Raw genomic sequence first — 22,544 nt, forward strand, 5'->3', positions numbered from 1 at the left:
GGCAGGAGCTTTTCATGGCATCAAGTTGGTCCAATGGAAAAACAATTATGATAATTGTTTGTAAAAACAAATAAAATATGTTAAGAATTTATTGTGTGTCAGGCGCTCTGTTAAGGGCTTAACACATAGGACATTTTCTGACAACCCCGACTAAGAAAATCTGTTAATACTTCAATTTTACAAAAGGAAATTGAGTTTTAGAAAGATGTATGGGGCTATATAAGTACCAAACAGTGGTACTGAGTTCATATTCTACAGCCTGAGCATAAACCATTGTGCTTTAGTAATAGTTAATTGAATATTTTTATGGTTTTTCTTTCATTGATTAAAAACACCTCTTTAAACTGAGATTTATGCCCGGGTGTTGGATCACAGAACTTGTTCATCTGTTTCTTGCAAAGCAGACTGAGCAATGGGGAGAAATTCTTCAATGACTGCACACATAAAAGCTTTTTAAGAAAATCAAATCTAAGTAATTTATGTAAAGGCAGAGTTTCTTCAGAGAGTCAGTGTGGAAACATTAACTAGAAATCAGAAGACCTGCTGTATAACCACTGGTCAAGCCATCTCACTCTTCCTAAGATCATGTTGGTGATCCATGAAGAATTAAATGTGAAAATTCTTTGTGAAAAACACTATACAATTATTAATTTCAGGTTTTCCTCAAATTTAATTCCTCTGTTGACAAGCAACCAATGAATAACTTAATACCACTGAGATAATTCGAGTTGTCTTTTTCTAATAATTCCTCCTTTAATTTGGTTCTTCTTCAATCGGACCCAGCTCCAAGCCTAAAATACTACCCCAGAGCACATCAACAGATCAGGAAATGAAGATGACACTGGAGGAAAACTATTCAGTTCCCTAACTGTCACTTTGATGAGTGCTAAGAAGTCTTGTCTCACAGACCATACGAAAAAACCAGACCACATGCAAATGCCGGGAAAGCAAAAGGTTAGAACGTCTGACTTCCTGAATTAATAAAAATTATGATTTTATAAAGTCATAGATTAAGGAAACATACCCAATACCTTACATATGCCATTAATACAGACATTTCTGCTGTTGCCACCTTCAAAGCAAGGGGTACCATCAGTGACAGCATCCAGCATTTTCTCGGAAAAATGGCCATCTATGGGTCGGCAGTACAGCTCACAGGGATGTGCTGAAGTGAAAAAGAGACAAATCCTTGCAAGTTAGCTTTTGAGCTCAGAACCCTCCCCCCAGGATTTCATACGTATGACCTCCCAAGTGTCGTTAATCTGGAGAGCCCCATCTTTTACCCTTCCGTGACACATGATGGAATGTAGGCTTTTTTCTTCTAAAGAGCTTTATAACAAATTTAATTGGGAAGATTGCTTTAAAATAGTAGGCCTTTTGTTGTTACAAATGATGAGACCTTTCAATCCAATGTTGAACTGTGCTTGTGAAAATAAAACACTGAGCATCTGGGGTTAACCTAGAAAATTGGTAACAGCAACCAGTGATGCAGGACAAGCATGATGCCTGCGCATTGTCTGCAGCAAAGTAAGCCGACCTCCGGGGGGACCACTAACACCACTGCCACAGTCATAAGCCCACTCCCAACAAATAGTCTCTCTTATTCTCCTCAAGTCCAAGTCCTTAGACACAGATTTATAACCACATGGAAACAAAAGATCTGTTTTTTTGCCAAAGCAGAAGCCAACCTGCCTATTTATCATAGTGGCCCACCCCATCGTGCTGGGTCCTCCATTGAATCCATTCTAAGGTTCAATTTTCTGTTCCCTTGTGAATGAAGACAGGGTGATCTCCTGCACAGAGCTGCTTTTTCTGAAGGTTTACTTAATTCAGTGCATTTCTATACATAGGTACTTGGAATAACCAGAAAGAGAGAACTTTTTTAAGACATAAATTCCCTTAAAAATTTTAATGGGTGATGCATGTATCTGATAAGCATTCAAATAGTCATTTTCTTTGGAATGTTCTGTCTTGTTTTCTTTAAGTGAAAAACTTGAGAATGTCCTCCTCAGAAAGGTTCTTTTGGGATCTCTTTTGGATCTGTTTATTGGGGGAAAGGCTATAAGTTTTCTTGGTGGTGTGGCCAGCTGGAGGCTCAATGACACCAGCCACAGGGCCATTTGCCATGGACCCACCTCAGTGTCGGACACCAAATGCAAGGCCAGATGCACAACTCAAGGCACGGCTGCTCAAGGATGCAGTGACCCACGTGGGAAAGAAAAGTGTACAACTTCCACAAGTACAACTGAGAGCAGAAGCTCACGCACTGAAACCCTGGTGGAACTTGACAGTTTCAAAAGCATCTCTTCAAAGAGCAAAGGAGATGGGTAAGAGCAAATCAAGGTACCAACTGATCTTATATAAAGTGCAGTGGGTAAGCTGTCTGAGAAAACGAACAAAGTCAAAATGAGTTGGAGAGATTACTGCACCAAGTGCCGATGGAAAACAGCCAGGAGACTCTGGGGCCAAGGCATGACTCGGGATTATTGTAAATCTTCATTCCTGGCCGCAAGGTTAGCTCTCTCACTGCCTGAACTGGAATAGAAGTATTTCGAGGGGGCCACCTGGGAGCAATTCTGCTCTCCGAGAGATGCAAACATCCAGCCAGGTGTGCTGAGTCCAGGGAATCATTTTCTGAAACATTGGGCTGTTAAGTAGAAGGATGGAGGCGGGGGAAATGCTTTTAAATAAGACTTTGATTTGCGCTTTAGAATTTAGACTTGAGATTTTGTATTTAGACACATAAAGTAAAAAGAGAAAGCAGCCCTGAATAATTCCGTTTCTAAAGGAATTATCTGTTCCAGCCTGCTGGGGAGGATTGGGACTAGAGGTACCTAGAGTGCAAAACTGAGGGCGTCTCTCTCGGTTGTATAAATGGCTCCTCATAGCAAGTAAACCCCCACCCAAAGTCAAGCACTGTTTTGAATTCCAGATTGGCGAAGTCCCAATGTTTGCCTTAGTTTTACTCCCTCTGGGCTTGTGCTGTTTGACTCACTCCTTGTAGGATAAAGCCATCCAGAGACTTTTGCTAGTCTTGTTTATTTAGTGAGTTAAAGGGAATTTTGCTTGTTAAAACAACAGGCAACATATTACTCGAGCATTACTTCCCAGGTCTTTGTGTGCTCTGCAGTGGTTATCTTATCTCATCTTAACAATCACAACTACACTATGATGTTAGTCCTTTTATTAGCCCCATTTAACAGAGAAAATTTAGGCACAGAGAGACTGTTTCCCAAGATCTCGCAGTCTGAGTGGCAGAGCAAAACCCAGGTTTAGCTCAGAGTTCACACCATTAACCCGTATCATAAAGGCACAGAATTTTCTTTAATAATGTCTTTGATGAAATCGTTAAAGTTACCGCCTTTACATTATTAGGTGATGCATTTATTCATGGATCATCTCTGAGAAGCAACCTTGGTAGAATGCCAACTGGACTCCATTTTAATATTTCTTTCATGGAACTGAAATACAGTGAGAATTATCAGCCTCTGGATCCAGCAACTTCTACAGAGAGCAGATAGAAAAGTTCTAGCTCATGAAGGTCTAATATTACTCTGAGAAAGTTCCTTAACCTTTCTGTGACTCAGTTTTCTCATCTGAAAAATGGGGATAATCATACCTACTCTGCAAGGTAATTGTGAGGATTAAGACAGAGATCGTATGTCAAGCACTCAGCATGATACCAGGTATACAGTAAGTGCTTGACAAATGACATCTGTTATGGTTGTTGTTTTCACCTCTTAGTCACAAACTCATAAATTTTAAAAGTCCCCTGCAGTTGCCCCAATAAGCCATGCATCTATCAGCCCAACCTTCTTTTGTAGCAGTTGAAAGACACGTGTTTTATAATGCTGGCTCGGGTCTCTTTCCCAGGCATATACAAATCTTTCCTGAAATAGGCTCTTTTCCTTCCGATTATGTCATTTCTATCAACTCTGCACTGATTTCATGCTCTGTGTTGCTATTTTCTAAACAACTGCTGTCTTGTCAGTTTAGCAGAAAGAATTCTAGATCTGGCTAGGTCAGCAGGTGGTTCCATGACTTTTCTTTTCCGTGACCATGCACCTGGTTCAAAGCCATCCCCCCCATACGACGACTACGGAGGTCCTCACAGCTCTATGCTTCCGAGACTATGGATTTCACAGGCTCCTCGGCCAAACCACAGTGTCCTCAGGGGCATGCCAGTCATCCGTGCTTTGATCAGCTGCTGCCGGCCAGCACAGTGTGCGAAGGAGGGATCCTGTCCCTGGCCGGGGAGGACTCGGAGGCACGGGAGGGGCAGGGATAAGCACAGCCTGGAGGACTCTCCACATGAATTTTGGAGTTAGATTCATAGGGATTCAAATCCCAGCCCTGACTCCTACATCTTGCCCAAGGCATTCTGGTCTTTAGTCTGCACACAAGGGGTTTTCAGAGGGTAACATACTGAAACCTCCAGTAAGGTAACTGGCATAGAGCAGTTGTTTAAATGTGGTTGTTATTACCATTCCCAATGAATACTAGCAGATCGTTACCTCCAGAAAAGCCTCTTAACCCACGTTTATTAATTAACAGACATGGCAGTGATCAACGCTGTTAGGGAGAAACTTTTGGACCAAGTGGCAAAGAGATCAACTTGATCCTGAGAGATCATGAACTCAGTCATAAAAATGAACTTGACCGTAGTGACAAAAGTCAAGGTTGTTCACTGCAGCCATTAACTGTTTCTCCAGGAAGAAATGGACCAATTGAGTTGTATTTACACAACAGAAGGCTATGCAGTTACTATGAGGAATGAGATAAACTGTAATGTCATGCTGTTCTCCTCAATGACTCAAGAAAGCTGTAGAATCAGCAAAGTATGATTCCATTCATGTGCAAATGAAAACCTGCTGTTAACGTTGGTTGCCTCTGAGGAATAAGGTATGGTGGGAAGAATTTCTTTTTATTTCATTGTATTATATACACTTGCATTTTAAATAAGAAGCAGGTACTCCTTTTATAAATAATGTCTTGGCCCTTAAATAAGAAAACTGGGAAGGTCTCCCTTCCCCAGTGATAATCATGACACATCTCCACAAAGAGAGGCCCGAATTTCAAGACTTCTCTTCATCTTGCTTCTGTGATACTGGATAATACTCATCTTGAAATCTTTCAGGATTAGACAGTCCGCTGTCTGAACTAACTGAAGTGCACTACAAGTAAAAAGCACAGATTCTTATTGACTATGAGGACAGCGGTCTGTGGAGCCTTAGGAATAGCTAGTAAATAATTCTCGTGCAACAGCAGCAGCGTGCAGACCCACTACAGTGACTCCCAGTGCTTGCACTCTACTGTCATGCTCAAGGCCAGAAAGAACCCCGTGATTGAAAGCATCCTTTGTGAACTGAGGGTTCAGGGCTATTGAAGCGGTTTATAAGGCTGACCCTGAGGACCCGTTTCCCTGTCCTTCCCTCTGGCCTCTGTCTTTCATGGTGCTCTGGGCATGTCTAGTTGGGCCTATGACACAGGGCTCCACAGAAGGAGGCAGGAGGAGCAATGGATGCTCTTAGTTCTCCAGGGTCATCAGGACCATCAGAGAGTCTCTGCCCAGGTACCACCCTCATGGATCCCTTAACACCCACAGAGCTGAGCTGAGTGTTTTCACTGTCTCAGGCATATTCACCTGTCCTCACATATCCTTTTGTCTGGCTCATGTGATTTTTTTTCCTCTAGCTTCCATACAGATTTATTAAGCTAAGTGAAAACTCTAAATGAAGCTAAACTTTAAGTTCAGCTAAGTGAAAACTCTGAAACTAATCGATGGCTGACTCTCACCCTCACACTGATTAATCCTCTCAAAGGAAGTGCAGGTAACTGAATGAACTGATTGAATCAAAGGCTGCCTTCTCTATTCTGCTGAAACAGGGCAGCTCAACATTTTTGGATAATGATCTTAAGAAGTAATCATTAGAAGCGAAAAATAAAACTTGCTAAGAATGATAAAAACTATTTCTCAGGTCAAGGGAAAGTTCTGATGCATTTTATGTTTTGTGAGTAAATTGCAATTTGAGTTTCACCATTTAAAGTTCAGTTTCTAAAATCCACTTACAGGCTGGGCTCCAGGGATATAAGCCCCGTGGAGTCACCCAGGGCCTCACACTTGGGTGAAAGCTCTGTTGTCACTGTCTTAAAACTCTTCATAATTTTACATTTGAACTTGTGTCTTGTAAGTGAAGTTCAGTGGGACGATGAGGTTTGTGCACAGAGATTTGTGATATGTGTGTATGAGGTTCCTTGCCAGGTTTTCAGAAAGACTAAACCTTAAGCAAAATGTGTAACTTAAAATGTTTTATGTTTTAACAAGTAATATTTAACTTAAAAAAGAAGCTCAGTTTAATGACTGGGCTCAGATCAGCTTGAGGGGAAAAAATAAAACAAAAACAAATAAAAAGTCCTGACCAAACACCCAACCAAAAATCAGTCAAATAATTACTAAATCCTGTAACCCTGGCTGGTCTAAAATGGTCTTTTACTTTCTGATAAGGTAATATTGTGATCTCCAACTATAGCAAAATACATATCAGTTAAACATAGGAAGGCATTAAAATTAATATATTTTACTACAGCCGCAGGAAGTTCTGAAAACAAGAAGAGAACGACTTTTAAAAAATGAATTAAACCACTTCACTGATGCTTAAGAATAGGATAAATGTAGTAATGTTTTCTATTTAATGAATATGTTTATGTTCTATCTTTAGTTAAAATGGTTAAGAACTGGGACACTAAGTTTGGAATTGCAACTTAAAGAATGTAATAATTTTGTCATAATGCTTAAATGTTTAGAAAAATTGATTTTCAAAGGCAAGATATGTAAGTTCAGTAAACCTAGTGTTCATCATAACACAAAGAGTAGCTGGGGGCTCTTCTCCTCCCATCAGAGCTCCTTGGCCATAAAATCATCTATTTAAAAAAAAAATGAACATCCTCTTAAGTAAAATTCAAAATTCAGTGCATTATTCTTAAGGTAATGGGCTTATCCCAGTCTCTGTTTTAGTGGTCAGTTCTGGGCTAACTCTTGGCTCTACTGTACAGTTAGAGTTTAAGAAGTAACTTAAATTCTCTAAGTCTTTTCGCACATCCATAAGAATTAGGACAAAAATGTAAATTTCCATCATGGATTTTTCTTGTGGAGATAAAATTAGGCAAAGGCATATAAAGTGTTGACTGAAGGGCCTGCACAGAGCAAATGTAAGTTTACTATAAGCTGCTGTCATCAGTAATGAGTTTTGTAACAAGTAGCAAAAAAATGTTGCTTCCTTGTTTGAAATGGCAGGACTTTACTTTTCCCACATAACAAGAAGTCCAGAGGCTCTCCGATCTTCCTGCTCAGCCATCTCAGTATGGTTGCAATATGACTGCTGGACCTCAGAGAGCAAGAGGAGGAGAGTGAAAGGCAGAGCGGTAGGAGGCCGAGGGCAGCTGGGTCAGCAGCAATGAAAACCCTTCCCAGAAGCCTGACCCAGCAGGGCTGCCGTCTTTCTCTCTGGTCGGAATTGAGGCTCCCAGCAATGCAGGTTAGTGAGTCTTTCAGTTTTTCCTCTTCTATTGTAGAGGAAAGTGACGGGGAGGGGTGTTGTGACTGGCTTTGGGGGGTGTCTGCAAACATCATCCTTATTATTCCATCATTCCCCACCTTGAAGCCACAGATTCCCAGTCTGTGAAATGAGAGGCTTCTGGCTAGAAGATCTCCCAGGTCGCTCCCCACACTGACATTCTCTCTAAAGTCTGTTTCTAGCTAAACCCCAAGTATTCTTGTAATAAACTCCATGCAGGCAACCCAGGTTCCCCCAGGTGTCCAGCCCCTGGGAATGATGCCAGCATTGGCCCTCAGTTGTCACCTTGGCTTAAGAGAGCTTTCTTGTCCAAGGACACTTACTCCTTCTGGGGACAGACCACACCCAATGTCTGGTCCATACAGAACTTCAGGGACTGGCTCCTCCACTGTAACCGTGGGAACTCTGAGGGTCTTTCCAGATGCAGAGCCCCCGTGGGGTTGGAGAAGACGTCTGCTAAGACTGCACCGTAGCCTGGCTTCTTCCCCTTCCTGATCCCTCTTCCTTCTCTCCTTCCATGGCTGTTGAACTTCTTGCGTGCTAGCCTCTGTCTCAGAGTCTGTCTCCTAGGGAACCCAACTGTAACAGTTCCTTAAATATGTTCTTGAAGCATCCTATCCTGGGAGGAGCAGACTGCGATCTCATCTCATGTCAGACCCTCCACAGTTGCTGGAAACCTCACTGGCATCACAGATGAAGAGGGCTAAAATATTTAGAAGCAACAACTGAAAAATTAGCTTTAATGAGGAGTTCTTAGGGTGTTCTGGGAAAAAAAATCCAGAAAGGAAAAGAGATTCCAAGATAGTGATGACACCAAGATCAGGCTCTGGTCATTTCCTAATAGAAATGCAGCATGTAATCAATTTATAGTAACACAGGCTAATCAAGTCCTTGGGAGCCTATTTAAGTGAGCCGAAGGATCTCGGCATCTTCATCAAACAACTGTACGTTTCAATTCCAGCTCTATGATGTAAGACAGTATAACCGTGAATAAGTTACTGTCCTCTCTGAGACTAAGTTTCTTCATCTCTGAAGGACGGAGTGGGGGTAAGTGAGAAAATGTATAGATTGCTGCTCTCCACACGGGTGCCTCTGTGAACCTGCGCAAGTGGCGTCTGCATAAATTTTTTTTTGCCAGGAGTACTGGTAAAGGAAATGCCTATGTTGGAAAGTTAGTTGATCGAGATTAGTAGTTTTCAAACCCTTTCAGCAAAAGATTTCTTTTTCTTTATTCAAACAAGATCTTGCAAATAAAGCAGATAAACTGAGGATTTTATTAAACATAAATCTTATAAGTTTAAGTATATCATGGTTAAAAATAAGTCAGTGGGCTCGAAAGGGACTATTAAGACGAATAGAAAATTGTGAAATCAAGCTTATGGAGTTAATCAAGTTACAGAGTTATACTGGCTGCAGCATCTAATTTTTTTCTGTGGGTTTTACTGGTTGCACAGCATTGAAAAATTCTGACACATAAAAAGCTGCAAATGGTAACAATGTAGAACAACTCGACCTGCAACCTCAGGATATTTACCAATTAAACTATGCTAATGGGAGACTTTTTATCCTAAGGTCTGTGGAAAACCAAATTAATTTGTATAAGTTAATGGGTTTTGATATGTTAAAACTTGATATATAATATGTTTGAGTATAAGCACTATTCTTTAATGAACTTTTAAAAATAGTTTAAATTTTTTTTCTGGCAAATGAAATTGGAATCAAACATTGTTAGAAGCTCTGGGATTCCATGGAACAGAGTTTGGAAACTACAAGGTTTGATGGAGTCTCCAAGCTTATTCCAAATGTTCGAATCTATGATTCTTTTTCTGTCACTCACTACTTAGCCAAATCTGCCAAAGGTCACTGACTAAGCCACTTAACACTATCCACTGGGCGGGTAGAAAGTTCTGCTGTATGTTCTGTTCGTCCTCTGGTGGCTCCTAAGGGGAGGCTAGGATGGTGTAAAGTTGTCGATGCCTGGCACAGGTTAAGTGCTCCACAGACAGCTGTGCACATGAATGCCACGTTGTCACCACCAGGGGTGCCTATCAACTAAGCAAAGAGCAACACTGTAGGAGTAACAGTTTGACGGGGGAAAGAAATCAGTGTGTTGGTCAAGGAAGCAGCTGATCAGCTTAGCAGGTAGGTCACTATGGTCAAATAATAGTATAGGAGCCTGTTTGAAACCACTGGGATGGAGGATGGAGGCTTACAGCCCAGGCAGACAGTGAGTTAAGCAGGTAGCACTCAGTCTAATTCCCTCATGTGGTTTATACAGCCTGAATACCAGTTACAGATGCAAACCAATCACTCCAAAGTGAGCGAAATCTGTGTACACTGTTAGAACTCTCATTTCTTTGATACCTAGTGCTATGCTATGCAAAAAGCAGGCACATGATAAACGCTTCTAAAGCCATGAAAAGCCAAACTGAACCAAATCTTTGTATTCCAGATCCAGCTACTTGAGCTACCAGAGTCAAGCAGACACAGAACCAACCCCGAATCTGACAGGGGTGAAGACCCCTAACTAGGCACCTGTCACAACACTGGGCCAGAATGTCCTCTGCACATTCAGGGTCTGTAGTCCTACTGACTCTGGTAGTTCCAACAAAATAGAATGTCCAAAATAAAGGCAGAGGCAGTACAAACTGGGTGTACCTTTCATCACTGTGGGGTTTTTTGGGGGGAGGGGCGGGGGGTTGTTTTTGTTTGCTTTTTTTTTTTGGCATCCACATGAGTATATCCATGAGTTTTCCTGTATTCAAGTCCTTGAATCAGGAAGTGAAATTGCACCAAAAATCAAGTGACTCCCTTGCCTAGAGCATGAATGATGCTAAACAATGGAGGACAAGGAGCAGACGTTGCCCATGACAACCAACAGCCAGCGGGATATTTTGTAGACACAAAGTGGGAAAAGCACTATAGAGTCTTTCTTCCTAAAGCAATTGACTATATTCATTTTTCTAACAGTCCAGATATGTAATTTTTATTCACTGGCTGACATCTAAGATTCTTCTTGTATTCTATCACAATGGATTCCAGAAAGTGAAAAATCACAAAAAATGTGGTTACCTTTTTCTACCTTGTCTCACATCTCCTTGACCCAGGAATATCTTTTTTCTTTTCAGTTCTCTTTTCCAATAACAACAAATAGCACAGATACTTTTTGATGCTAAACTATAGCCAACAGTTAATGATTCATCCTCATTTGCAGGAGAAGATGTGTCACTGGTGCTGAGTCAGGAGAAGCACTGTCAAAGCTGCTGTTCCATTCTCCAACTCTGCTATGTTCCCATCCCCTGACGCACATCCTTCAATGCCTGATTTTACTTTTTACCCTTCTTATACTGTCCTGTACACACAAAATGTTGATTTCTGGCCCAGAGCGGCTCTCACTCATTTCTGAGAGGTTTCACTTCTTACTCATTTTCTACCACCTTGTCTTTCCTTGTGCCTTTCTCCTCCCACTAGGGATTGCTGGCTCTATTTTCAGTGCCCTCCCCTACCCTTCTTCCAGTAGAAAGATTACTCATGCTTAAGAATCATCAACTGCTTCCTTGGAAGACTTCTTTGAAATCACTCCAAACCCACAATGACATTCTTTGCTGAATTTCTGCCAAAGTTACATTCAGTTCCACACATTCATCAACAAGTACTTTCATCAGTGATTAGTTCCTGAATTTCTATAAGCCCCACTTATTGTTTAGTTGTACCTCAGCTGTTTTGAAGTGAGTCGTCATGTTTGATAAACTTCTATTTTATCTCCCTCAGAGCATGGCATGCAGTTGGAATATTCTGCCTTCAAAGTTTACTGATCAACTTAACTAGAACAGTGTCTCCACCTCCTAAAATATAAAGCTCCTAAGGGCACAATTCTCTTTTTGTTGAACTTTGCAGGGTATCACAGGTACCCTGACAATATAAATGCTTTCTGATAATGACTGTGGCCCTAGACCTGGAATATACTCATCCAGCTCCTTACCTGAATTGAAAACTGGAAACCAGTGGTAGAATTCATTCTTGTAGGGAACGGTGTCAAATTCACTGCACTGCATCTGCCGAAATGTTGGTGTATCCGGGCGACAGGGGTGGACATTGCACAAGCGGTAGCGTTTTCTTTCTCCAGTGCAGTACTTCCCTCCAAACTTTGGTCTACAAATGAAACACACAAGCTGTTCTTTCATCTCCTTAAAGGCCAGCACTGTCCTTTAAAAATCCTTTGACATCTGGCCATGGCCATTCCTTGCCAAACCATGTCCCTCTCTAGCCTCAAAACTCACCTTTTAAATATATTCTTCAAATCTCACACGTTTTTGTTGCTGTTGTTGCCCATGAACATTCAGTCCAAAGTGTACAGTTGCCTATTTTGATACAGTCTGACCCCTTCCTTTGACCCCACGGTCAATCAGTTACCTGGCCATCAATTGCGTCTTTGTATTTGTTTCCTTCCCTTTACTCCCACAGTCACCAGACTAGCTCACCCCTTACCTCTGTTCCCGTCTCCCCTCTTTTTCCTCATTCAACCTGCTGTACACACTGTATCTCGCTAATTTTTAGGATTACATTGATTATTTTAGTTTCCTGTTTAAAAACCTCTAATAGCACCCAGTGGGCACAGAATCAAGTCCAGCCTCTTGAGCTTGGCATTCAAGGCCCTCATGGCCCCAACTTACATCACCTGAACAACTTTTCTTCCCCCGTGCCCCTCCCTGTTCATTTGCACACTGCTCCAGTGACACAAGCTGACTTATTCACTCTTTTTTTTTCTGTGCCTCTGGATAGATTTCTGCTCTCTTAAGGCTCTAAACATCTAGGTACTGTCCATGCTTTCAGGACCAAATAAATGCTATCTTCATCAGGAATTCTTCCTGGATTCCTGCCAGAAGTAATCTCATTCTCTTCTTTAATTGCACTTCACTATCCTATTGTAGGAACTTCCTGCACTTATCACCTCCAAAGGTAATCCTTTGACCAAGGCAGTTTACATTCATTGAGTCCCTGTAGGAGGTACTAAGAATTGTCCTTGATAGTTGAGGTTAGGCTGGTTTCCTATTTGTGATGACGGACTGACACTCTGTGACTTGGAATCTCTCCAATTCATTTCCATGAGCCAAGCCCTGGTGGGTTCTCACTAGACAGTTGACAAATACATACATCAAGGATACAGCCTCAGGGGCAGTTGATCACGCACTGATCTGAATCTGTGACCTGAATCACAGAACTAAATCTGTGACTGTGTTTCCAGTCATTGTTCTCAGTGAACCTAAGCAAATCAGCTACTGAGATCAGACATGGACGCTCACCAAGGAGACTCTATGACAAACTGTAGCCTCTAAGATGGGGGTTGCACCATTTTTCCCCCTGAAGCCAAGTTACAGAATCATCTTTCATTTCTTCAACATGGATGTCCCTTTTCTGATAAGCATGGGTTGCTAACCACGCTCCCAAGAAGGCTGTGGACTGGTAGTGCCTGACACTTAGCACTGACAGTAGGTCCTAGAGCAAACAGCCTGTATTTCCTGATCTCTAAAATGGAAATCACTTTTCTGATCACACTGAAACAAACTAAAAAATAAAGATTTTCTGCAAAAATACTTTGTAAGAAATTTCTGGATCTGAATTTTTCAAGTCACAAGAACCTTGTATTTAAACAAAAATGTAAGATTTTACAATAATTTTGTCTAGATTCCTCAAATGTACACTTACTTATATGCATGGAAAATGATAAAGATATCATAGTAACCACTATTTACTGATAATATTGTGTTAAACTCTTCATAGATATTAACTTATTAACCCTTAGAAGACATTATATAATAGTTTATATATATACACATATATATATAGTTTATATATACATACATATGTGTATAGTTTATATGTGTATATTATACATGCACATATATGTATATAGCAATACATTTATTAATACAAAGGAAAAGTGATATGTGGAACTGAGATATTGGAGGAATTATAATCATATTTATCACTTGCCTTTTAAAAAAAATGTGACTCCTCCCTTCAATGCAGACTAATGTAAATCTAGGTAAAAGAAGCTCAGTACACTTTCTACTTACAAGAGTCATCAGATGTACAGTTTTTTAAAAAAAATTATACCTGGGAACTAGTATATCAGGAAATAATGAAATTAAGAATATATGGAATATATGGAAATCAGGGAAATATAAATTTCATTCATATATAATATCATTATACAAACATAAAATATGCAAAAATTAAATAATTTGACTAAAAAATTGAAAGCCACTTGTGAAATAACTTGTATGGAATCCTTAACAGGCTAATACGGAACTCTGAGGTTTATAAAATCCTTGTCTAAAACATTACAAATAATTATCCTCAAAAAACGTGCCTAGCTTGTTAATGAGCTACCTAAGGGAAGAAAAATATTTTTTAAATTATACATTCATTATGATGGAAAGAAAGCTACAATCTTATCAGCAAAATCGGGTATAACTAATCCCCACTGATAGAAAGGGGTTATTTGGAAGGATTTAATTCTATAATCTCCTAGGAGCTTTCACATAGATTGTACTTTTAAAACATTTTTGTTTATTTCTTCAAATGATGGGATCAGCTTCCATATCCAAGTCCTAGTAAGAATCCAGTGCCAAGACAAAATGAAACGAAGAGAAAAAGAACCACTTTTTTTTTTTCACGCTCTCTGAACCTTCCTTCTGGCTTCCTTTTGTCTTTGGGAATCTATTTAGTCTCCTCGAGGAGGCTTGGGGTCACTGCCGTCATGCTGTCCAAGAATGGTCTCCCAGTGCTCATGGAAGGAAGGGAAATGTCCTTGGCTGGACTTACTCTGGGTTGTTGCAAAGCCTCTCTGCACTCTGAACTCCAGCCCCGCAGGTCCTGGAGCAGTGGGACCAGGGTGACCAGCGGCCCCAGCCTCCAGGGATGCTCTCTGGTTTCTTGCCCACTGTGATACACTTGCCAGCCATACACCACTGCAAAGGGAAGAGGCAGGAGAGGCATCCGTCAATTAGGTTCCCATAGCAAGCGGAGTCAGGGACCCCAGAAGTCCAAACCCATCCCCCCTGCACGAGCAGGCTTCCTGCAGTCACACGTCGGACATGGAACAAAGAAAGCCTCTTGAAAGAATTTCCCTGGAGAGTCTTGGTTCTAGAATCAAAGAACTTCAGGAATTAAACGGAACTTTATGGTGCCTAATTGCACCTAATACAGGAGTGTTACTCAAAGTGTAGTGGGCAGATTGCACACCAGAATGCAGATCAACACACCACCTCCTTCGCTGAGAAAGTCTTGCTATGAAAAGCTTGTCAGCCGAGTATGCTGAGTAACCCAGTTGTTCAGTAACATAACTGATTCGCTTTCTGGTGCAAGCTTCTTATCTAGGCCATGACAAACACTGTGCAGCCTGGCACTGAGATAACTCTTCTTTACAGCCTCGATGAGTATTTCATGTCTGCACCAGATAACTCATCCTCCTGCAAAAAGTCCACTCACTGCCAAAAAACACAAGTTGTTAAGAAGTTGAAGTTCTTTCTAATGTCAAGAAAAATTTTCTGCCTTCCTATAACTCTATCCATTGTTTCCAGTGGCTCAGAAAAAAAAATCCACTCTCTCCCTCTTTAAGGGAATCCTTCAACTACTATCAGGTTTAGAAGGGGGAACGTGCAAAAAGGGAAACAAGAAATGCAAGTTGGTGTTTAGAAATGGCCACATTTCCTGGGGGATTTGGGCATGTTTCATCTGCTGGCCTTCTTTTCCTCCTTATTTCTGGTCACTATGCATTCTTTAAAAATTCTGGTTTTTTTTTTTTTTTGAGAGTTATGTTTTATTTGGCAAACATTTCTGAGGATGCATTTTGATCAAGTTCTGTAATCCACGCTCAAGCTGCACTAAACACATCCTAGGCCCACAACAAACCCAAATGACGCTGTTGAGCAGCACGTATTACTCTGTTCTTGGGCAGTCTGGAGGATAGCTAACATCTCTGAGTTCTTGGGTATCTGCCTTTCCTGCTTAGTAAAGTGGGCAGAACTTCAAGAAATGCAGGCAGGTCAGATGGTGCGAGAGAAGATAACACATGGTGTAAATTCAGCATCTTTGGAAAGAAGCAGTCGCTGGCTTGGCCCTCCCAATCTTCAACATGGGGGTGGGTGGGGAAGGGTCAAAATGAAGGTTGATAATGAGCTCAGCAGATGTTACTGGCCACAAACTCCACAGAAGTTTGTCAGGGAAAGATGGGCCAGACTTTTCAAAAGTGAAGTGTGGAACTGGGCCTCAGCCCGCTCTCCTTAAGGACTTGTTTCCAGTGAAGGCTCAAAAGGAGGAGTGGAAGGAGAACCCTTTCCTCCGGGAAGTCTGACTGTGTGAGGATCTCCATTCACCCAGAAACAGCTGCTCTCTGGGGCCTTCCCCCCAGCAATTCCCAAGAACACCAACCCCCACCGCCTCCTTCCTCAGCCAGATGTATCACTAACACATTACCTTCTTCTCGCCACATCGTGTCCCATCTGCAGCGGCGTCCAGCTTGGAGCGACAAAAGCCTTTCACCGAGCACCATAGCGTCTGGCAAACATTCTGGAAAACAAATGTGAGATTGCACTTTTTTGTATTTTCCAAGCTTGCACAAAAGCATTTCTACAGTGATAGTAAAACAGACACACACTCGCCCACGTACCCACAATAAATGCTGCTGTTGTTAGTAAGAGTGATGGAAAATCATCATTCAAGAACCCTTAGTTCACACTTAACTTGGACTTGGTCATCACTCATAGACAGTGGTCTGCAGGCCATGCTAGGGCAATATGAAAATGAAAGATAAGACCCATTCCTAAGAGTGTGGCACAATACCCAGTTCTCATGGCCCTAAGGCAGGTAACTGGTGACGTTAGCCATCAGAGGGCAATTCAGACTGTGATGAAAGGCAATCTGATTACAAACAGCTGGGTGGCTGTACCCTGTGCCTGCTCACTGAAGGAAAGGACACCATTCCATCCAGAAAACCTCAGCTTATTTCCTTATCACTCAAAGTAGCCAGTTTGTTTTAGCTGCCATGGAGTGAATGGAATATTCCCTCCCATTTCTCCTCCTGCAGGAAGAACAAGGGAAGGTTGACAGGATTCTTATGTGTCATCTGAAATGGCTCAGCTGCTTCCATCCACGTTTTAGTCTTTCTCCAATTCACCCATCTGCCATCACTCCATCCACTACTGTACTCAAGATTCAATATGTTCTTTCACCATAAGATCTTGTATTTTTTTAACTACTTTAGAAAATCCTCAGTTTTTATCTCTCTATAAATCTTGCCTCTCCCTGATTACCTCTATTCTCTGTTAGCAACTCATAGTTGTTGTTGACAGACCTCCCTATTCTGTCCTTCATGTTTCGACTTTACTTTCATAGTTTTGGCTCTCAATTTTCTTGTATATCAAAGTTGAAAATGCCTGGATTTCTATCAGGAAAAGGCCAGCCTCTCCTCTATCATACAAGTCTGAGAAAGACTCAAGGGGGATGGGAGGTAATTTTCTCAACTCTAAATTTCAGCTGACTGATTTTCTTTTCAGCTGTGTCAAGTCTGCTGTGTAAGCCATCCACTGAATTTAAAGTCAGTGATGACATGTTTCGTTTCTAGAGGTTGTAACTGTCCTTCTTCATATCTACCTTAATATAACTTATAGTAGGTGCTTTTTTTCCTTTTCTCACATACAATTCCTCTTTTATGCAGTTATTTCATTATCCCTACCTAAAAAATTCAATTACTCAAAGCTCTTGAAGGTTTATTGTCTCTCCTCACTTCGCTGTGAAGAGATAGACCATTTTACATTTTTAATTAGGTGCTGAATTCTGAACTCATCTGAACAAAGCTTTATCTCTTAGAGTTTTGTGCATCATTAGCTGAGGGTTGGTTTCTCCAGGCTAGTTCTTAAACGTTTGTTTCTACTGAGCATCCCATGGTATGATCAGGTCAGAAATATTTTCATGTTAATTTTTTGACATGGGGTTCTCAAACCACGCAAGAGCATAAATATGAACTCTAAATTGGCAAGAGGCTGGACCATGGTAAGAATTTTCTAGAGAGAAAGTTATCCACCAGCATCCTTCCCCCTCAAAACTCAGTCTGAGATATAGATGCTTATCCATCACCTCCCTTTGCTGGTGGTGGATTTCTTCTAATCTACTCCTTCACGATCCAGATCACAAAGGGATGCCACACAAAAGAGCTGGGACTTTATCCTGTGGTCAGTGAGGACTGGAAGAGCAGAGCAGAGCCATGGTTAGATTTATGATTTTTTTTTAAAACAACTTGAGCAACAATGTGAATGGGGGAGAGGTGAGGTAGGAGGTTATGTCCGCAGTAAGGAGAGCTAATGGGAGACTGAATCAGGACAGCAGCAGTGGGAATAACTGTGACAGGACAGAGCCACACACTCTGTAAGAGGTTAAATGTCAGGGCTTGGCTTATCATTTGGATGTTGAAAATAAGGGGGTAGAATGAATCCTACCTTGGGATCTGGTGGTGCTCTTCAACCAGAGGGGAAATTCAGGAAAAGGAGTAACTTTAGGGATTAAGCTGGTTGTTATGGGGTCTGCAGGTGTGAATCACTGTGATTGCTGAAAATCACTATAGAATTTCCTACACCACCACCCACTTGCAAAGGATACCAAGGAGGTAGGGTCAAGGAATGTAAATGACCCCAATTTCCATCCTTCTGTCCTACAGACATCTTGCCATGAATAGAAAGTTTCCATTTCTGTGTCTGGATCTTGGGATTTCCAAATATTTCCCCAGCCCTTCCTTCCGCATGCTGGATCTCAAGCCCTGCACATACTCACCAGAGGCACTGAGATACCCAACACTTTGCCATACCCAACACTTACTTCTACTTCCTGGCAGAAGGTAGCATTGGGGCCATACTGCAGCTGGCATTGGTGGTGAACATCATAGATTACTCCAGGGGCAATGACTTTGGACTTCAAGCCTTTCTTTTGGGGGATGTCATCAAGACAGAATCCCCAGCCTCGGCTGAAAACAAGTTAATAGAAATGAGAGCAGTTGCTTATGATTTCCTCCATCTTTAGTCTTTCATTCAACAGAAACTTCCATCCCTCTAGTTTACTCCGTCCTTCAAGACAACTTTATTTCTATCTGGGCCCAAGGTGAGAGTTCTCTAAAAGGAAATGCATTTCCATTTGTTCAGGTGTGATCTAAGAAGTACAAGCAGTAAAATGAGAAAATCATCATCTTACCCGCAGCAGAGTTGGGCAACCCACATCTGACTTGTCCTGGTTGTTTCTGCAAGTCCCCAGGGACTTAACTCACAATCAGATCACAAAGAGCCACTTTAAGACAGGAGCAAGGTAGGGGTGGGAAAAAGGGTGTTCACCTGGCTCTGGCTGGAGGCCAGAACCCACCAGATCTCAGGGTCAGAAAGCAGAAGCGAAATCCACCCCTACTGTTACGAGTTTTCCAGGCCTCAGGTAAAACTCAAAGTGCCTGCCGGTTTACAGAGACCCAAATGAGGCTGTCCCGAGACACGCTGTGACTTACTCCAGGAAGCGGGTGATGTACTCCTTGCTGCACATGGACCATGTCAGCGGGGTAGGGTTGTACTGGAGCTGGCGGGACATGATGTACTGGTGCCTGCCCATAGGCTCGCAGTCGTTTTCTTTCCCATCATGCTGGATGCCGAAGCTGCAGGGAGGCACAAAGCCCAAGAATATCAAGGAGGCAGGCGTGAAACAAGAAGAGAACCATAGTTTCTCCAAGGTGAGAATAACCCCTAGAGAGCCACCTCTGTACAGAAGGCATCTGTACGCAAAGTGGGACTTTGAAGTTGGAGGAGGCTCACTCATTTGCATCTAAAAAGCACAGGAACCATTTTAGGCAGGTCTCTGCTTCAGACATGCAACCCTGGGAGCTGTGTGGCTAATTCAAAAAACTCTGTTTGGCAGAAAGCTGAAAGCTCCCAGTTTGGCTCTGACTTTCTATGAGTCTAGCATCAGGAAGGCAAATCTTGCCTCCAGCCACCTTCTTTCTCCTGCTGCAGCAACCAGGGCACAAAAGAACAAAACCTTCCTTCTCCCTTTTCATCATAATTTAAGAGAGCATGAAAGGGGAAGCCACAAGCTTGGAGGGGATGGATTGCTTTCTAGTATTGTTCTGAGTCCTTCAATAGGAGCGCCATTAGGGACTTTAATAGACTAATAGACATTAGGGAGACCTTATAGTCCAGTGGTTCAGAGCAGGGTATCTGAAGACAGATGATTTGGATCTGGATTCCAGGTCTGCCACTTAATGATCTGTGAGTTACTGAAATCTGCTCAGCTTCACTAAGTAGAAAACGGAGTAGGCATCATAGACCTGGGATGAGATCTGAATGGAATAAAATTTGAAAATCACTTAGCAAGGTGCCTGGCATCTAAGAGCTGCATAAATGACAGAAATTTTTATTGCTGTTTTTCATCATTGTCTAGCATATTTTCCTTTTCAAGATGAAGAAGCTGAGAGTGTGAGATTTGTCAAAAGTCACAGAACTGGTTTGTGACAGAACTAGGTCTTCTGCAGAGATCTGCACCTAAGTCAGTGCTCTTGTCCATGTCTTGCTCGGTCTGCTCCTGGACCTCCCACTGCCGGCGGCGCCCAAGTGAAGCAGTCCTAGAAAGGCTCTAAAGAGTTTAACTGATGCTCATGGCAAGGGGTGCTTGGGAAAGAGGCAGACTGAGAAGTGTCTGTTTATAAGCTGAGTCCTCAGCTCCCCTTCTGAGCTCCCCACAAGACCTCTCTCCACCGGAGTCTGCTTATTGGACACTTAAACAGCCTTTAGATGTTGGCTCAACTTTCCAAATCTGAACAGAGGGAAGTATGACCTTTTACTTTGCTAGTGAATGTCAATCCCTGTGACAGGCAAGCTGACATCCAACTTTAGTAAAATCTCCTGATCAATATTAGCAACTCTTGCAGAAAATAGTATTTGGGAGGTTTTCTTGTATTATTTTTAATGCACTAAGATGTTATCAACTGCCTTACAGACTCTGATCACCTTCCACAGGAATACAAAACTCACAAAGGAGTCAGACAATTAATCTACAAAGCTCTTACCACCCACCCACAAAGAATTTGATTCAAGTGAAAATTATCTTTTCTGAGCAGGCTTTCCCCAGGCTGTTGCAAATCCAGCCTTATCCAGTTCATGAAATATTCAACAAGTTCACCTGTTCAATAATTAGGAAAAATCTTAAACAAACATAGGTCTAAAAATCTCCATGAATGTTTTTTCTAGCATCGGCTATTTCAATACAATAAGCCATATGGTTGGAGCCTATATACCAGGTGTCTACAAACCTACATTCGAAATACATCAGTTTGCCCCAAAGCTCATTTTGTTCTATATAAGGTTTTTAGTCCAATAAAGCATTTCCCCCTCCAGCTTTATCAACCCTCTGGGCTCCCATCTAATGAGAGAAAAGCAATGCAACTAAACAAATGTCCCTCCGGACATGTCTACTTCCTTTAAATGGGTGGAGCATGCCTGCCACATGGGATGAGTGGGTCAATGAATAATGAGAGACGAGGAAAACACACGGGGTCATAGGGATGGAAGACCTGTTTCCAGGAAGCTACTCTGCAGAAGGTAGGATAAGCCTGAACTTTGGAGTAAGGAGCTGCTGCTTACTGTCTGAAACAAGTCGCCAGGTGGCTGGATTAGCCTGCTTTACTTGGTCTTTGTTTTAAAATCCTGTTAAATGGGTTTATGAAATTATAGACATGAAATAACAAGCTAAGTAATCACCTGGGTTTCAAGGTATCACTTGGTGGGATATTCCTTGCCTTTTATTATTCCTTTTGTGGTGGAGCAGAACCAGCAAAGAACCAGAACCATGAAAGTATGAAGGTGAGCTTTTCTAACTCATTGAGGAAATACCAATTTTGTATATGCAACAGGCAAAGCTTTGTAAATGAAATAAATGGAATATCACGATTCAGAATAATGGGAAATGTTGGGTGGATATTGCCTTTTAAGTGTTCATCTCTATCACGATACTTTCATTACTTAAATGTCTCAAGAGAGATTTTTAAATTTCCTGCTGGAATCCCATCTTTGTTTTTGGTAACTCACCTAATAAGGGATGAGACCTTAGGTATGGATGCTGGATATAATCCAGGGTTCTCATAAATGGAATTGTTACATGATTTTACTCAGAATAAAAATGAAATGATGAACTTAGGCCACAGCACAAGTTAGCTAACTTCACTTTCTATCTTATATCTTACGCCATCAGCGATGAAACAAACAAGTTTTCATGAATAATGGGGTATCTCTGTTGTTAAACTATAATGAGTATCTTCTTAGGATAGCGGCTTATTGTATTTTTCTTTTTCCAGGCAGCTGCAGGCCATTTCATTGATCTGCCCAGTGTTTCGCAGTTTGATCCACAGCTAGTTAGAACTATACATCTAAGGAAAGGACTAAATACTTGAGAAGCATCTTCTGCTAAGAGCAAAAGGATGCCCCTAAAGTCTTCTCTTCCTCAGTTCTGTGTCTTATCAAAGTATTTTTTCTATCACTGAGACTCAAGCTTATATATCTTCCTTCAACTTTTGTTTTTCTTTTCAGTGACACTGAACTTTTTTTTTTTTTTTTTTGGCATTTAAAGACTGTTTTATTTAGGCCATCTGTACATGGCCCAATGCACCCTTTTAAAAATCCAACTTTTAATTTATTATGATTATATATCAAATCTATATTTATTATATGATTATAGATTCAGATGCATGTTGTAAGAAATAATACACAGAGGTCTAATGTACCCTTTACCTACTTTCCCCTTGTGGTAACACCTTGTAAAAATATAATACAGTATCTCAACTAGGAAGCCAATGTTGATACAGTCAAGGCACAGGACATTTTCATCACCGCAAGCATCCCTCATGTTGCACTTTATAGCCACACCTACTTCCTTTCTTCTCACATC

The 22,544-nt window shown here is 41.5% G+C and overlaps 1 protein-coding gene across 4 annotated transcripts in view; it reads right to left on the reverse strand.

Annotated features, from left to right (window-relative positions):
* The window catches only part of ADAMTS12 (ADAM metallopeptidase with thrombospondin type 1 motif 12), a 287,460-nt gene that overhangs the window by 82,394 nt on the left and 182,522 nt on the right, over positions 1–22,544 (reverse strand). For 3 of the 4 annotated variants that reach the window (XM_032470755.1, XM_032470748.1, XM_032470757.1), the window contains 6 exons: positions 19,120–19,263; positions 18,450–18,594; positions 16,056–16,148; positions 14,403–14,548; positions 11,557–11,726; positions 1,032–1,165 (listed from right to left, as the gene is read on the reverse strand). In XM_032470755.1, the coding sequence (XP_032326646.1) occupies positions 1,032–1,165; positions 11,557–11,726; positions 14,403–14,548; positions 16,056–16,148; positions 18,450–18,594; positions 19,120–19,263 (832 nt within the window). Of the gene's footprint in view, positions 1–1,024; positions 1,166–11,556; positions 11,727–14,402; positions 14,549–16,055; positions 16,149–18,449; positions 18,595–19,119; positions 19,264–22,544 lie in introns of all 4 variants that reach the window. The other variant, XR_004316312.1, reaches the window with a different exon arrangement.

The sequence above is a fragment of the Camelus ferus genome, chromosome 3 (genome assembly GCF_009834535.1).
Source record: "Camelus ferus isolate YT-003-E chromosome 3, BCGSAC_Cfer_1.0, whole genome shotgun sequence".
Taxonomy (NCBI): Eukaryota; Metazoa; Chordata; class Mammalia; order Artiodactyla; family Camelidae; genus Camelus; species Camelus ferus.